General features: G+C 36.6%; 1 protein-coding gene across 5 annotated transcripts in view; it reads right to left on the bottom strand.

Annotated features, from left to right (window-relative positions):
• Nucleotides 1-18,209, bottom strand: part of ORC5 (origin recognition complex subunit 5) — a 75,869-nt gene that overhangs the window by 40,232 nt on the left and 17,428 nt on the right. For all 5 annotated transcript variants that reach the window (XM_032996323.2, XM_032996322.2, XM_032996325.2 and 2 more), the window contains 5 exons: nucleotides 18,090-18,180; nucleotides 15,824-15,876; nucleotides 13,575-13,687; nucleotides 9,962-10,009; nucleotides 3,316-3,426 (listed from right to left, as the gene is read on the bottom strand). In XM_032996323.2, coding sequence (XP_032852214.1) covers nucleotides 3,316-3,426; nucleotides 9,962-10,009; nucleotides 13,575-13,687; nucleotides 15,824-15,876; nucleotides 18,090-18,180 — 416 coding nt within the window. The remainder of the gene's footprint in view (nucleotides 1-3,315; nucleotides 3,427-9,961; nucleotides 10,010-13,574; nucleotides 13,688-15,823; nucleotides 15,877-18,089; nucleotides 18,181-18,209) is intronic.

Raw genomic sequence — 18,209 nt, 5'->3', positions numbered from 1 at the left:
ACACTTGAAGAAAGGCAGAGAAAGAACGGAAAAGGCTTAAAACAAGAAATAACACCTGTGTGGTGGATCATCAGATTTAGAGCATAAGTGAAACCAATCTGGACATTATTTGGATTGTATCTTAATTCCTTCTGAGTTTCTGTAAGTCGTAAGACTCCATTTCCTACTGAACTAAAACTAGATCAATTGCTGACAAGCTATCATCACTAAACAAGACAACTGCCTTTTGCCTCAGTATTCTGAGTTTCAACTTCAATACTTCATGTCTTAAATCAAACAATGCACTACCTAGAAGAAAACCACCAACTGTAGAATATCATCAGGTTTAAGACCATCTACGGTACCTGAAGGTGCACAAGTCCGTGGGACCTGATGAGATGCATCTGCAGGCCCTGAGGGAACTGGTAGATGAAGCGGCTAAGCCACTCTCCATCATATTTGAGAGTCGTGGCAGTCCGGTGAAGTTCCCACTGACTGGGAAAGGGGAAACATAAGCCCCACTTTTAAAAAAGGAAAAAAGGAAGACCAGAGGGGACTACAGGCCAGTCAGTCTCACCTCCGTGTCTGGCAAGATCATGGAGCGGATGCTCCTGGAAACTATGCTAGGGCACATGGGAAATAAGGAATTGATTGGTGACAGTCAACAAAGGGCAAATTGTGCCTGACAAATGTGGCCTTCTACAATGGGGTTACAGTGTCGGTGGATAAGGGAAGAGAACTGATGTCACCTACCTGGGCTTGTGGAAAACATTTAACACAGTCCTGCACAACATCCTTGTCTCTAAATTGGAGAGACATGGATTTGATGGATGGTTGCACTCAGATTTGCAGACAATGCTTCCGTGTCTGAGTGGAGACAAGTAACAAGTGGTGTTTCTCACACATCGGTATTGGGACATGGCCAGTGGGATTGAGGGCACCCTCAGCAGGTTTGCCAATGACACCAAGTTGCGTGGTGCCTTCGACACGCTGGAGGGAAGGGATGCCATCCAGAGGGACCCGGACAGGCTTGAGAGGTGGGCCCGCACTAACCTCATTAATTTCAACAAGGCCAAGGGAAAGGTCCTGCACATGGGTTGAAGCAATCCCAAGCACAAATACAGGCTGGGCGGTGAGTGGATTGAGAGCAGCCCTCTGGAGAAGGACTTGGTGATGGAAAACTGACTGTGAGCCAGCAATGTGCACTCACAGCTCAGAAAGCCAACCATGTCCTGGGCTGCAACCAGAGAACTGTGGTCAGCAGGTCGAAGGAGGGGATTCTCTCCCTCAGCTCTGCTCTCATGAGATCCTACCTGCAGTGCTGTGCCCAGCTCTGGGGCCTCCAACATAAGAAGGACATGGACCTGCTTGAGTGACTGCAGAGGAGGGCCACAAAGATGATCAGGGGCTAGAGCATCTCCCCAATGAGGACAGGCTGAGAGAGTTGGGGCTGTTCAGCCTGAAGAAGAGAAGGCTCCAGGGAGACCTTATAGCAGCCTTCCAGTACCTAAAGGTGGGGAGGGACTCATTATCTGGGAGCGTAGTGATGGAACAAGGGATAATGGTTTTAAACTGAAAGAGGGTAGATTTAGATTAGATATGAAGAAGAAGTTCTTCCCTGTGAGGGTGGTGAAGCACTGGCACAGGGTGCCCAGAGAAGCTGTGGCTGCCTGCTCCCTGGAAGGGTTTCAAGGCCAGGTTGGACAGGGCTTTGGGCAACCTGGGCTAGTGGAAGGTGTCCTTGCCCACCACAGGGGGGTTGGAACCAGATGATCTTCACGCTCCCTTCCAACTCAAACCATTCTATGATTCTATGATAACACTATGGTCCCTTTGTTGTTTGTACTCCCAAGTTGCTATAAGGAGCTGCAAAGCTGCAGCCATCATCCTAAGTCTGGTCAGAAACTGACTGCTTTAACCACCTTTGGTGTCCCTTCATATTGCATTTGCTCATAGGAAACTTCACATAGCTTTGAAATACAGTGTTAGGGTTTATTCTGAAAGCACAGTGAATTCCTGAGGTGATATGAGGTGACAAAAGAAAGGCAAGAAACAAGTACAGGATACATAAATATGTCTACATTTTGTTTTTTTCATCCACTTCCTGAAGACCTCTGAAAGCTAATCCACTGGCCTCTCAAATGGTGCAGACTGTAAGCTGAAAAATCATTCATCTAATTACAGAAAAGTAAACACTTGTATAACATATTTTTGCGGTTGTTGTCTAGTAATTTTTCATGTCTCAGCTCATATAGTAACCTTTAACTACAGCAGCTTGAGAGAAAACCTTAGAATGAAGGTGTACGTTGCATACTGTATCTGCAAAGCACCCGGGTACCCACCACCATTAAAAAAAATATCCACATACTACTGATTAAATAAAGTACTACAATTCTCTACTTTCTCTACTGCCTGATTTTACAATATGTGTATTTATGTTTGGTGATTCTACAAAGCTGGGAGATTAATTTTTACAAACATTTGTGTGAACACTGAACAGCAATGACTAAAGCAGTAGCAAAATTGTTTAGGTATCTTCAGTATGTTTCCTAGAACTTCACATGAACAGACATCAGATTTAAATAATCCTTAGTTAAACCTGAGAAAGGAAAGGTAAAAAGTATTTCTACAAGTAAAAGTTAAGCACAGCTGGCAAGCAGGAAAGAAATCGAGATCTTCTAAGGTGGACATGAAAGATTTAAGAATCAAGTTGACAATGGAAAACTATCTTTACTTACACAGAATAGGTATTTGCACTTGACAAACCCACAACTCTAGAGAAAACTCTAGATTTACTTAATTCCATCCAACTCTATAGTTATGCTGCCATCTAGTGAACGGGATACTGACTCTACTCTGCAAGACTATTAAAGTTGTTTGAAACCAAAAACACTATCCCTAAAATACATGTATCACAGCACACACCTTTCACCTGCAAATACCCTATTCTTGCCTCTGCTCCTTCTTCACCACTACATTTTTGGAACATGTGTTACAAGGTGATTAATTTTGGCCATAGGACAGTGAACATTTATACACTTAACCTGAAATGCAAACAGCCTAAAGGATTTCAATGAGAAGCCAAAGAACTAATCAACACAAATCATAGTCCAGGATCAGCAAAAAAGTAGCTATTAGAAGGTTTCAGATCATTACAAAGCTGAAGTATTGAATTAATGGCTAGTAATACAGATAAATATGAGCCTTCACCTTAAATTACTGTAGTGGTTGTTTTCTCATGACATTTAATTAGAATGATGACTTTAAAAAAAAAAATGCAAAACCTTTTCAGAAATTTCAGACAGTAAAAGGGAAATAAATAAAATACACACTCACCTGGGAAAATATATTTGCAGTTGGAGCAACTCTTTTGTCCACAATACTGTACAGTATTGCTAACAATCTGTCCAAGGGAAATGGCTTTGGCCCAAGGAGGTGATTGCTGGTCTGCAACAAAACCAAAATGTTTCAATTCAATAGATCCTCCTCCCTGGAGTACTACAAGATGTTATTCTCACATCTTTTTAGTCCCTGGGTAGGTATGTTCACAGCAGTCTCTCATACAACCTACTTACATATTATGGAAAGCACTGAATACATGCTTATTGATCAAGATAAAGATACAGACATTTAATAAGGCAGGAGTTCAAACTGCACAATAAATAGGAACATTTTTGAGCTGTAACATAGGGTCTGATGCCAAATTTCCTGCCACTAGATTTATAGATTTACTTGCCCTATTAAATTACCTTGCCCAATCTAAGCATTAAAGAGGAAAGACTACATTTTATGGCATTCTCAAGGTGCACATAGACAAATATTTTACTAGCATTTCCATTTTGAAAAAGCATAAAAAGAGAAGATTCTGCTAAAGTATCTACATTCCCTCCTTCTTTGAATCATTTTAGCCAAAGACTTTTCTCTTCCCCTCACAGAGGTATAAAATCATAGCAAGAGTTTATAATTTTAAATGCCATAAACTACACTGCTCTATGGCCTAGAACATGAGTGGAGTAACTTGGCAGTGGGCACCGACTGTAATACATTAAATTAGATTTAAACATAGGAAAAAAACTTTTTTAGTTAAACACTACAACTTATTACCCAAGGCAGGTTGTGGAGTCTCCATCCTTGGAGATATTCAAAACCCAACTGGGCACTGTCCTGAGCAACCTGCTCTAGTGACCCTGCTTCAGCAGAGCAGTTGGACTAGACTGGAGGTCCTCACCACCTTAGCTCTTCTGCAAATTTCAATTTCTAAAACCAATTTAAAAAAAAAAAAAATTCAATCAACTCTCTCTACAGCAATAAAATGTATTAACTGCTCATTTTTTTTCCAACAAAATTGTTGAGGTTTTTATATTTTTGGCTAATTTTTAGTTTTCATTTTCTCTTTTGCTTCCTTTATACCACAGTGCAAATGTTATCATTCTGATACCAAAACCAAAGAAAACATTTTTTATCAGGAAATTAGAAATGAGAACACGTCAACTTACTGCTTTACACAGGAAACATCTTTACTACTATATTTCTACTTTCTTAAAATACATTCAATCATATGATAATTCTGACTGGAAGGGACCTCAAGTCTCTAGTCAAACCCTCTCTGCTCAGAGCAAGGTCAGCTAGGAGGTTAGGCCAGGTTGCTCAGGACTTTACCAGTCCAGTCTTGGAAATCTCCAAGGACAGAGACTGCACCACCTCTCTGGGAAACCTGTGTCACTGCCTGGCTGTCCTCATAAGGAAAAAGGTTTTCCTTCTATCCAGTACAAACATCTCATTTCAGATTATACTTGTTGTTTCTCACTCTCTCACCATCCATCACGGTACCACAGTCTTGATTATCTCCTTGTGGGTAGAGAACAGGCTGCCTTTAGGCCCACCTTCTTCAGCCTGAACAACCACAGTTACCTCAGCCTCTCCTTGCATGACAAGTGCTCCAGCCTCTGACCATTTTGATACCTCTCTGCTGAAGTTGTTCTGGTTTACTGATGTGTGGTACTGGAGGGGGCCAAAACTTGACAGAGTATTCAAGATATAGCCCAAAAAGCGCTGAGTGCAAGGGCCCAGAGTGCATCTGCCCCCCATGAGTTTAGCTAACTAAAACAAAGAGTTCAGCTGGCTGAGCCCAAGGTCAGCTCCTTTGTTGACAGGAGCTGATGTATAAAGAGCTACTTGCCAACTACAGACAAACTGTGTTTTCAGAACACAGCATATTTACTCAACTTTGCATTTACAAAGCTATTGTGTCCCGTATCCTTCTTTTGTGCCATACACATCATCTTCACACCTCAGCTGACACTAACGGACATTTTAGGAATTACAGGTTATTGTATGTAGTAACATTGATTTCAGTTGAATTCACAAAAACGAGTTCTCGGGTTTTCAACATGAATTATTTTTAAAATAAACAATTTTACAAAAAGGAGAAATACAGTTCATAGAGCAGAACTGGGTAGCATTACAATTCAGGCAGCATTGTTAGACTAAAGAGATTTATTTATGACCCAGACTTTCAAAAGTTCTGACAGGGAAATACTTGTTTCCTTTAAAGTTTATATTACATTTGCTCTACTTTGACACCCAGTTTCCTTTTTTGTAGTGTACACTGATTTATTATTACTAGCAGAGCAGCCAAGATTAAAGAGGAATTTCAAAAGAAAGTTTGTTCCAAAATGCTTCTGGGAAAGAACACCTCTCAAGTATACCACCAGCACCACTGTGGCATTAGTCATCAGTAAAACAGAAGCACTCATTTTTCCAGCAAAACAGAAAGGTATTTCCAATACAGGTGTTCCTTTTCAAATCCAGGAGGTGTCCCCAAAGCTACCTCTTGACTAACAAAGGAAGCAGTGTGAAAAATATTGGAAACATAGTCAAAAATTTAGCACAGCACACTCAGTCAGAATGCAGGTATGGAGTAAGTTATGAACTGTACAATCCCCTGCCCTTCTGCTTCTAAACACGCCAGATCTGTGAAGCATATTTATTATCAACAGAAAAAGTCAACAAACATACAGTAATTAAAATGTGTGCACTCCAAGCAGCTAGCAAACACAATTAGCATGTAGTAATCCCTGAAGTTGTGTTTAGTATACAGTTACTTCACAAGTTGCTCTTATCATCTCTCTGCTTAGACAGAGTACTGTTTTGAATTTTCAAATTATATGAGATAAATGTTTTCTTCTAGAAAAAAACAGAAAAGTTAATTCTAATACAGTGTAACTTCTAGAAGCGGCACTTAATTTTTACTTCTTTAGTAGAAATAAATTCCTGGATGAACAGGAATGATTCAGAAATTCCTCCAAGCAGAACATAGTAAAGAATATAAGTTTTACAAATCTTCTGCAAGGAGCTAAGGCAGAATAATGCATAGAATAGTATTTATAGAAATCCAAGAGAACCCTCATCTCACTTAAAAACAAAGATATCTTCCACATGCAGAAAACCTCTTCAAAAAGTTCTACAGACATCACATTAACTCTGTGTGTCCTCTATCATCTTTCCACCTTGGCAATACACTCATCAAATGATTCAAAAAAGACTTTTCCCCAGTTGCCACTATTTGTGCTTGTGCTTTTTATCTATAGAGTCAGAATTTCATTTTCCCATTGCTTAACTGGCCTAAGTCTTTCACCACCCCACAACTGTGAGCCATGTATTCACATTCCAAAATGTCATGAACAAGAACGAAAACCATAAGCATTCTTCAAAGAATTAAAAGCTTAACCCAAACTAAATTACCTGCGCAAAAGGGAGAAAGTCCTTAACCTCAGTTGGCTGAATTTTCAACCTTTTTAGAACATATTTAAAGACAGAACCATACTTCTCGCCTTTTTTTTTTTTTTTTTTGTTAGCAGAAAGCATTTCTGAATCTCCCTGGTTGCTATATGAATAAAGCATCTTCAGTTGTAAGCTAGAAATTCTGATACAAAACAAATCCTAGACTGAAGTTGAAGCAGAAATACTAGAAACTCTTTTCCAATAAAAAAAAAAAAAAACACCAACACATCTGATCTTCTGACAGACTGACATCTGAAAAAGCATACTCCTGAAAAAGTAGCTTCACCAGGAAGATCTCTCACTTGTCACTAAACTGGGAAAACATTGTTCCAGGGCAACCATGCAAAGAAACCCGACAAATTATGCTGCTATCAGCAACAAGGTAATTAATAGAATGATAAAGCCATTTTTTCCCCCTCATTCACAAGATTTACTTTTTCTAACAAAAAATCCACTGCCTCTGGACTGAACAGAGTTAAGAACCAAGAAAGAGATTTTTAGCTTGCCTGTACCTAAACTTTCAAGAAAGATTTATTTCATCTAATGTTAGTTTCTTGCCAAGTGGGTATGCACAGCCAAAATAGTTTCCTAAGTTCCCACTATAGCCAGTAGAAATCTAATCAATACAGTTTATGGTGCAATTCATCTGACAGAACGTAGAACCTACTTTAGTATGAGACGAATCACATCCTACACTTCAATGACTGCATCGACTAGCTCTGCACTGTCTATAAAAAGACACTAGCTTAGGTGCAGGCATCCACTTGGAGTTAGGTGAATCTGATCTGTAAATCAGTCTTTAGAGAAGCCTCTAAGGGAAGGTACACTGATATAAGCTGTAACAACAACTGAAGGAAATGATCCTTTACAACACTACATATATAATCCTTTATATTTAATTTTTCCTCACTATAGAATCATAGTACCAAAATATACAAGTTTACATCTGGGTGATTGTATCTCTCTGCAAATATTTATAAAGGTTACAGTACAGTAAAAGGAACACAGGTCTGGAAGATTCTCTTAGGACCTGCAGTCCATTCCCTGCTATTACAACTATCAGGCCTCAAAAACTCTGAAAGCCAGACTGTGCTCTGACCTACAAGCAGTTTCAGTTTCTGACATCAATACTTACAGTGAAAGGGTCCTTACCTGTAAACTATAAAGCAATACATAAGCAGAGAACCAGTGTTCTGTAACTAGAACCAAAGGTGATCTTGAAATGCTACAAATTTCCCATCCTATTCATTAATAACTAAAATACATCTGGGTTTTTTGCATGCAATCGGAGTTTAATGTAACATTGTTGACTCAAGAGATATTTCTGTTAACTACATTTGATTTATTAGGATTATGAAGTTCAAATTATCTTCAAAGTGATGCTAGTTTTTAATACAACAAAGAGCTGCAAGAGTTAGAAAATCTGCAGTCTTAGAATTCTCCTGATTATGCAAGTCACTTGCTACAGCTGGACAACAAACCAAGCTTCTTTAACTGCACACATCTAATCATGCTTTCAGAATATCAGTTCAATGCTTAGGTTGTAGGGTAAATGTAAAGTCTACAAAATTAGAATGAATCCAACTAAATTTAAAAAGTAACTTGAAATCTTACTCATCTTTTTGACCATTAATTTTGTTTACATTACATTTGAGTTACCCTTGAGTTACAGTTCTTTCCTTAGTACCTCCTTCTGTTCTGCTTTTGTACCTACTTAGTACCATTTAGTTTGCTGTAGGAACAATAATAAAATGAAAACCAATTTATCATTAATGCAGGCACTTTGGAACACTAAGTAGTGAACTCAGATACATGTCCATTTAACATAAACAATGACACACGAGAAACAATCTCTACAGTACAGTTAAGATGAACATGACTTCATTATTTCTTCATCAAATCTCTATTTTCCCATTTCTTTTATGTTCCTAGCTGTTCCCATCTTCCCACTTGTTCCCATCTCATGCAAGTTGGAAGTCTACTGCCAAGAATGAATAAAACAAAACACCTCTCCTGCAAAGGATGCAAGGAAAGAACACCATTTTGGTCTAAGATACAATAATTATTCCTCTTCCTGAAAATTATTTATAATCTAATTAAGAAGTAGAGGTTATTTCAAGAATATAGCCATCCTGAAAAGTAAATGCTCTGGAAGTTCTCAGGAGTTCACATGCCAGGGACAAAACACACGAGGTCTATGTGTAGAGGACACGGAGCACTGGGACTTCAGAACTCTTGATTTTCCATAAATTTCTATGTAGCAGTGCAACACACTGCACTGTTGAAGTAAAACTATTCTCACTTACACTTTCACATGCAAAAACTTGTGCCTCTACAGAAATAAAAGAACTTGAAAAAAAGTCTTTGGAGAGCCAGGGAATCTGTCTTCCTGAAGGGGCAGGACTAAAATTACGGAAAAGGCTATACGCAGGATGAGAAGCAAAGGATTATTAGGCTAAGTACCATACTAAAATTCTTCTCATATTATTTACACTGCCTATAGCATACAAAAAGATATAATGATTGTTTCAGCTGAGATTTAGTGCTGTCTGCACTGCTTTTCATTTACAGATTTAAGTCAACAAGTTACAAATGTTAAAATTTGATTTCTCTTTTTACATTACAGTTATAAATATTCATATTTGCTTCTTCTAGCATACCAAGCCTCTATCAGTAAAAGCTGCCATAGCTCCACCGAAATCAATGATATTTAGCTATTTATAACCATGAAAAAGTTAGCTAATAGCCTCAGGAAATAAGATCAATAACAGACAGGAGTGCAAAGCTTCCAAGCCACAACACACAAACTTAAGCTCTTATACCTCCCTGCATCTCTGGAAATTGTAGTGACTTGACTTTCAAAACTACTAAACACCTATTACCCTCACATCTTTGAGAGAAATTCTGGTATGTGGCTCTTCCATGTATGATGTACTTTAGACAGCTTTATTATGCACATTTTGATACACATAAAAATACGGCTTTAGGAGATAAATTTATGCTACAATTAAATTTCAATTAAATAAAAATGTGTGTATAATACAGAAATTTGTATCATACGAGACATGCAACAATAATAGTTATTTATGCAGTTCTGTTGTTCCTACAGTAAGCGAGGCAAAACAAAATACAAAACCACCAGTACAGCAGAAAGAAAGTATTTGTTGCCAAACGCAGCTTAGAAAGATAAAATACACACCTTTTCACGTTTCTTCATAAAGTTGGTCTTTCTGATTTTTCCATGATGCTGTAAACAACAGACAAGAGCAAGTATTATGTGTAAATTACTTTATGCTCCTTCTATAGCAAAGACAGAATCAAAACAGTCAAGAAAGAACTGTATGCTACATATGGTGGTACGCTAGTCTGCGTCTGTTTCTTTACTACACCTCCAGTATTTACCTCTGATGTTACTAGCAGTCCTTCTTACCAGAAGCCTTAAAAATTACACTTGCCTTAATTCTTGCTCCATTGTGTCCGAAGTGGTGCAAAGCCAAAAAACAACACTAGAATTTTTTAGTGACATGTACTTTTTTTTCTCATCTAGTCAGGGACTCATAAGCAGTAAAAGTATGTTTTTAATATGATTTCATGCCACCACCCTTCTCCTATCCTTAATCATCTAATGAAAAAGACAGAAGTTTAATTTATTCCAGAGAAGTTTAAATGATGGCCACTTCATTCTTAAAATGCATCCATACATAAAAAACACCTGAATTCTCACCTTTTATCTGCTCCATTTTAGAATTTGGATGGTACACAAGGTGGAAGAATGGCAACCAGGAATTAATACAATACAATACAAAGACAGTTCAAGGTGCAGGAGCTAAATGACAAACAGAAAGGAGGCAGAGCGGGGTAAGGAACATAATTTAAAAAGGCACAGTTTTAAAGCAGTCTTAAGAAAGGAAGGACTGTCCAAAGAAAATAATCAAGTGTTCTTGAATCTCAACTGAAAATGTGACTGCAAGACAAGAACAGAAGTATAGTAAACAAGATGTTACAAATGAATGAGTGAAAAAAAAATTTAAAGACAAAGAGAGACATGAAGGTTGATGTGTAAATGATGTAAAATTAGTGGAGGTACAAATATAATGTTCTTTAAACACAGTTAAGTGCTATTTCCCAAAATATCACCTGATGATTTTTTCCACAGTCTTGAAATGTATACCCTATTAATAAGTATACCTTATAAACATGCTCAGTGAATCAGGGAAAACCTATCTCGAATTAATTTTTTTTCATTATAATTTTTTAAATCTTGTACTTGGTACTTATGGACCTCCATACTCAGCCAGGTCAAGACAATCTCAGTAACTGTAGCTCTTCTTGATTGACTTTTGAAGAGCTTAATATTAGACAGGGAGGGATTTAAGCTTCCTTTGCATAATTTTCCAGACTAAAAAAAATTAGTTCATTCAATTAATACATATCACATATAAAAACAGCAAAGTAATCTTTTTATCATGCCTTTGAAAAGAAGACTGTGGTGATAACAAAGACCTTTTGGAAGGGAAAGTGATCAAGCCTGAAGTTACACAGCCTGCTAGTGATGGATCATAACAAACTGCATTCATGCATTTGAAAGGTTATGCTGGGATCTCCACATGGTGTATTGAAGTTATATCAAAAGTGTTTTAAAATAAGTGAGCAAGTATCCTACTTCTGTGCAAGCACAAAGAAACATATGAAATTCAGAGCTAATCTTCCGTTAGTTTTTAATCTGGTTTTCTATTAAAATTATGACTTCACATAGATTGCTAGTCTTTTTGTTTTAAAGACTATCTTCAAAACCAACTTCATATTTTTCTCTCAATGTACTGCAAAGCTCTTGAATTTTCATGTAACTAATAGCAGCACTGTTAATTACTACATCACTGCTTTATCAGGCTGTTAGCATTCCAGGCTGCCACAAACTGTGACTTTATCTTTAGCTGTAGTATAGCCCAGCACCTATACCAATAGTGCAGATGTTCTTGTTTGCATCCCTTTTGCTGTCTAGGAGTCCTTAGTTAAATCACTACAGAAGATAGTTTTCTGTAATCTAATCTGAATCTCATTACAAACCTGATAAAACGATATTCTATTTTCACAGTCCACATGACTCAGGAGAACACTCAATTTGAAAACACACACACACAGCCCCCCTAAAAGCCTTGGTTTCATTGGGCATTGAGATGCAGTTATTTCTGAAATCTGCCTTAGCAGTTAGCTCTTCTTCGGGTGCTATCAGATGATACATGTAGTAGGAATGGCAATTTCTCCTGATTTACCAGTTCTTGGGAAAAATACTTAATATCACTGGCTGAAATACCTTCATGGTCTCTGCTTCACAAAACTTAGAAGCTCATGTTTATTGTAAAAACATTTAATAGGGTTCATGTGCAAGAGTGGAAACTAACTTCAGAGACAGTAAAAAAGGAAAAAGAAAAAAAATTAAATTGAGAAGGTTGTTCAATGAACACAAACAAGAAAGATGCAGCACTTTTTGATAACATGCTCTACTGACTTGGCTCTTGTAAACTGTCCTGTTTCTTTTGAGTTCCAAGACTGATATGGAAAAATTTGGGCGAAAACACTTCCTCAGCAAATAAATTTCTTACAAAGAAATTGCTTTGGCTAACTGAAAAGAATAAAGGTTGACAAGTTTTCTTAATAAGCAATCTGCACTTACTACAAGTAATCCTCCACTCTTCTCAGGAAAGGACTGGACAGAAGGGTGAAACGCCTACAGTTTTCAACGTAAGATCATACCAGAAAAACAAACCCCATATTTAAACTAAAAAGTTACTAGTATATCATCACTATGAACGGCAGTAATCTGTCTAAACATGTATCTACTTTTTTTAATCAAGAGGGAAGAAGAAAACAAGCATATTTTCACAAATCTGTCTTGTCGTTTTCTTCAATTGTTCACACCTATCTATCATGAATACCATAGATTTATATAGACATGCATATATTAATACAAACTGTAATAATGTAGAAAATCTTGAAGTTGGTAAAATACATAGAAAGCATAACTGTGCAATCACTTTTGATATCTGCCTTCCTGCCTACATTTTGTCAAATTAGGACCTCAGAAACAATGCAATGAGGCAGGCTTGGGGAGCATGAAGATCCTGGGTAAGAAACAGACAGACTACAAACTATGGCACCACAGCATTTGTTTGCAGCATGACCACAACATAGCCCAAAGAAAACAAGGAAGGGGGGGAAAAAAAATTAACCTGTACATGGCACGAAATTACAAAATACGAGGTTTAGCCCCTGATTTGGTAGCAAGGATGAATACATTCATCCTAAAACACGCGTTACTGTCCTTTCAACACAACGTGTGCCAGCTAATGAAACCACGTCTTCAGCAAAAGCAACTGTTTGCATGTTTCTGTTTCAGGAGCTTAAAACTGTATAAGGAAGTTAACAATGTACTATGTCATTTTACCTCATTAAAGGCTAATGCAGTTGTGGGTTATATCTTACTCTGGAAATTTAAGTGTGTCTTATACCTAAGGGCACTACAGGCTAAAACCTTTACAAGATGGAGCTATATCAACTTAAAAAACCAAAAAACAATACTTGTGCTATAACATCACATACATTTTGACATGAAGAAGAAGTTAGGTTTATTAGACATTAATGACAAAGTGATCATTACCAATCACAATATGTGATCTACAGAAAACTTCTGATCAAACTAAATGAACCACACACAGCAACAGAGCTCAAAATGAATGGTTGAAGAGTTTTAAATTAGGAAATTCAGTATACAGGAATCCAGTAAGGAACACTAAAAAAAAACATCTCGTTACCTTAACAAAGAACCTCTTATCTGTCCTAACGGGATTGTAGGAGGCAAGGTAAGCAGCTATTAGAAGAAATTTGGAGTAATAAGGAAGTTCCACATGTGTATGTGCAGAAAGTCCTATAAAATAAACAAAGTTATGAGTCACTGAAACCACTGTGAACATCCACAAACTTCAAATTATATTTGTTTGCATTCTCTTCATTTTTCTCCTGCTCTACTTCTCTAATTAAATGGCTACTTTCTCAACCCCATTATGACACATATAGTCAATGAAGGGACAAAAAATGGCACAAAGCTAAACAAAACATTCTGAACATGTTATGGACTCATCTCAGAAACTGTATTTGAAGCATCAGAGATGCATAAATCACTATGGTATGATCTCCCTAAAAAAGAAAGTTAAAAAATTCCAGGCTACTTTCACTTAAGATAATTCTTCTGGCAAACAGAGAAGATGAAGACATGTATTTAAATACAATGGCAAAGCTTTTCTCCAAGACCCAACCTTCAGGCTGCTCCAGACTGTGCCAGAGAGCTCAGCCAGGAATGGCACTGGCATAGTAGAGAAAGAACCAACGCTGTATTTCTGAGAAACAGTTCAACATCTCACAATTTTTAGCTATTATTTCCTACAGAAGATGTTTTCAAAATGTTAAACTTGATCCAGTGATCTAGCCTGATACATGTATACTTCATTAAGAGTAAAGTCTCACACATCAAAAAAAACACACTAGAACTACAGTCTGATCAGTATTTTCCTTCCCTCTTTTTACTTTTACTTTTTATTTTTTACCTTTACATTCTCCCACTCATCACCATAGTTGCTTCTTTTCAACAGTTTATGCATATGAATAGGATGATCAAACCACCTTATTTCATCAATTGTCTAAATATAAAAACCACTAAAGGGTCTCTCTTGTGCCATCTTTGCTTAAAGGTTTCCAGTCAGTGGTTTATAGGTTAGTGAAGTACCCATGCGCCTATGCTTTAATCCACAAACATCAACAAATAAAGATCAAAGAATTAATCACATTTTAGAAGTTAAACATCCAGTGTGAACAGAAGCCTCTCATCATCATTTCCTCTCATGTAGGCACAAAAGGATAGCAGTTTTAGTTTAATTTAGAATCATGAGACTGTTTTGTATTGGATGTTAACTACAAAATGCAACACCAATATGCAACACCAAATAAACTCTTACATATAAACAGTTTAGTTTAATACAGAAATATCTGTTTCTACTCCATTATTCTGATCTGCCAATACTGCATCATGCACTGAACTATTTGTTTATTTGCAGCCACAGTAAAATTTATTATAATTGCTTTTTAAGCATATTATCAAATGCTGTTTACCAACAAGACAATTTTTCCTACTGCCTGTACATAAAAATCTTAGAAAAGGCATTTTAAATAAAGTCTCCCTTTTTGGGGTTGTCTGATGCAAAAGTATTTCATGATCATCTGGGCACAACAAATTGTCAAAAAATTACAGATCAGAAAGCAAATATAGGAAACACTCTGATGATTCCAATTATTTTAAGACACTTTTAAAATAAGTGGCCATTTTACCAGCTATCTCAAGAAGAAATTATATGTAATGATGCATAATATAGAAAAAATGTTCCCAAACTACAAACTGGTCAAAAGATCATGACTGACTGACATCATTACGAAAATGTTTTAGTATTCCTTCCTAAATCGGAAATGAAGACTGACAGGTACGTTGCCATTTGACTTTCAACCCTGTCTAAAGTATAAAATCAAAGCTGTACTCCTCCAAGGAAAGAACAGAAAGAATTCTTGGGATTCTGACATTTCTCTTTGCCAATAAATTAGGACACAGGACAGCTGTTTTGTTTAGGAATGTGCTAATCCTGTGCAATACACAAGGTGTAATACACCCTTCTCTACACTCAGACAATTCTGCCAGCTGGCACACAGACATTTGACCATCAGGGGTCGGCCCATTCATCATTCCTTCTTACATAAGAAATAGTGATTTAAAGAAATCTGCTTTTACCCACAAAGGACATTAGGAAAGATTACTCATAGGATACATGCTAGGGGAAAAAAATACTAAGTCCTTTGCAGAACACTTTCTTAAAAAACATGATTACCCTATAACTGAATGCTAATAGGTAGCCTCATCTATACCGTTTCATTCACATGTTCTCAGATAACAAGGACCAAGTCAAACTGAAAAGTACACATTTCATATTACAAGCTCCCACAGAGTTACAGTATCCAATACCTTTCAACTGCCCAGGTTCTCCATCCTCATGCTGTAAGCGCTCCCATTGTGAGCTAAAAGACAGACAATGCAAATATATAAAGACAAAGTCTTTGTTAGTCTTTTAGAGAAAACTACCTCCTTGGCATATTTGAATTTCATGCCACTGGCTAGGATAGTTAGTAAGAGGAAAATGAAAAATACCAAGTCTTACTAGTTTGCACGTAAGTTTCAATAACATGCAGGCTATGCATATTTGAAAAAACTGCAGAAAGTAATGTTATATGAAGGTACAAAAGTAAAAAAGTGAGTACAAGCTAAATGTAAAATATCAATTTTTTTCCATCCAACTACCACCAGTAAGCAAATATCAATAGCATTCTAAGTTTCAAGAACAATGCAGAGTTGGATAAAAAGTAAAAAGAGATAGTTTTGATTTTTTTTTAAAATCTGCTTAATAACTGTTCATGCTAGTGAGAACAATACTATAGTTACTTCAGAATGTAATTTTGAAGTCTACATGAAAAACAAATCAATATTAATTCTTTATTGAAAAACTTTGAGGACATCAAGATGGAACAATTTTGTCAGTGAACAAAAATGTCTGCAAGTAGTTTGGTGTCTTCCTAAACAATAGCAAGAAATTTCACTTTAAAACTTCCCTTAAGGAACAACATTATTAGAAATGCCATGACTTTAGCTCATTTTGTATATCACAGGGGATAAAACCCAGGTTTGTTGAAGCACCAGTGCTTTTTTATTTTGTTTTTTAAAGGAAATGAACAGTTTATCTGCCATAAGCCATAAAACTTATGAAAATAGTTCAATGAGAGCCAATGTAATACTTAAATTATAATGAATCATGAACCGAATTATCAAAGTTTTTATCCAATGTCTATTTTAGAGGTAGGAAAAAAAAGTTTCATTTTCATCTCAGGTCAGGTAGCACAACAGCCAATAACAAAGTTCTATTGCTGTAACTTACAACTTGAAGAACAGCCCAGAGTAATTATAGTTCTGTGGTCAGAAAAACTGTTATAGTCATTTTAATTCCTTAAGCGTTTACTGGTACACAGAGGTAAATCCTAGAATTATTATGCAGAAAGCTAAATTTTAGAATAAAAAAACAAGCAAAGCTCAAATTTATGATCAAAGAAAACTGTAAAGAGAGAAATCTAGTTATTTGGAAACAATTCAGAAGCTATTTTACATTATGATATCTTAAATTACACCCTAATTAGAGTAGACAATTACACAATATAAAGTCAGGAAGATCCCAAGTAGACTGTGTAATGAAGATCAATACTGAGTATAAATACATATTTGAGGCAAATAAAATAATGTCTCATTGTACAACAAAGTCTAGCTCATACAGGGTAAAATCAATTCTCTTTTTGAAGGAACAATCACTTTTCCAAAACATTTAGCAAAGACTTCTACTACATACCCAGGTTCAGTTAGCAGAATACTCTGTGGCCTCAATGACATTCAAAGGAAAGAAATTATTGTTTGTAGCAAGATAAAGAAAACACTACTGAATTATCTTTCTTTACATAGTATAACATCATAATCACTCAACTTAAAGATAGAGAAGATATTAAATCTGAGCCAATTATTACCATTAAAAATTAAAACCACCATCTTTTTTCTAGCAGTCTGTCAATTTAAGAAATAACGAATCTACAATCATACCAGATAAACTCAGACCATTAGCAGGACACCAGCTTTTGATGAAGTCAAAAATGGTAATTCCATATAAGGAAAATGTTGCCCTTGGACAAGGAGAAAAGGGCTCAGAAAGCACAGTAAACCTACAAACCTAGCTCTACTAAGCAAAACTAAGGAATGCAGATGTTCAAAATCTGTAACATCTCGTAAGATTTTTGAGGCTTGCATGCACTCTTGGTACCGCAAAGACCTGCGCCAAGTCAACTTTACAAGCATGTTTTAAACTGTGCCTGTATATTCTGGTGATGGATTCCCATGCTTGGAAGTTTCATACATGACAGAAAATGGATCTATCTGCATGACCAACACAACCTGCTGCCACTGCTTTACTTAAAGATTTTATATGCTACAAATACCATTTTGTTTAAAAATTTCCTCCTACCATATCCTATTTCTAACATTATACAAGAAAGAAATGCATGTTAAGGAAAAAAGATTACATCTAGTGAAAAAGGAACACTAGCCATGAAACATAATTGAGAGAGTAAATATATAGAGAGGAAGCTTGTTAAAATCAGCACCATGAGCAAAGTAAACAAACCCTCACCTCCCAGATTACCTGGATATTTCCCGGAGATAAACAGTCTGCATTGCATTCTTCAAATGAGGTTCAATATTTTTCCAGAGTTTGCGGGTGTCACGTTCATTTGCTGCACCAAGTCAGAATCAACTCTGTTAA

The sequence above is a fragment of the Tyto alba genome, unplaced genomic scaffold (genome assembly GCF_018691265.1).
Source record: "Tyto alba isolate M040663 unplaced genomic scaffold, T.alba_DEE_v4.0 Super-Scaffold_2, whole genome shotgun sequence".
NCBI lineage: Eukaryota > Metazoa > Chordata > Aves > Strigiformes > Tytonidae > Tyto > Tyto alba.
The sequence above is the reverse complement of the archived record's forward strand: the minus strand, read 5'-3'. Positions and strand labels throughout refer to the sequence as shown.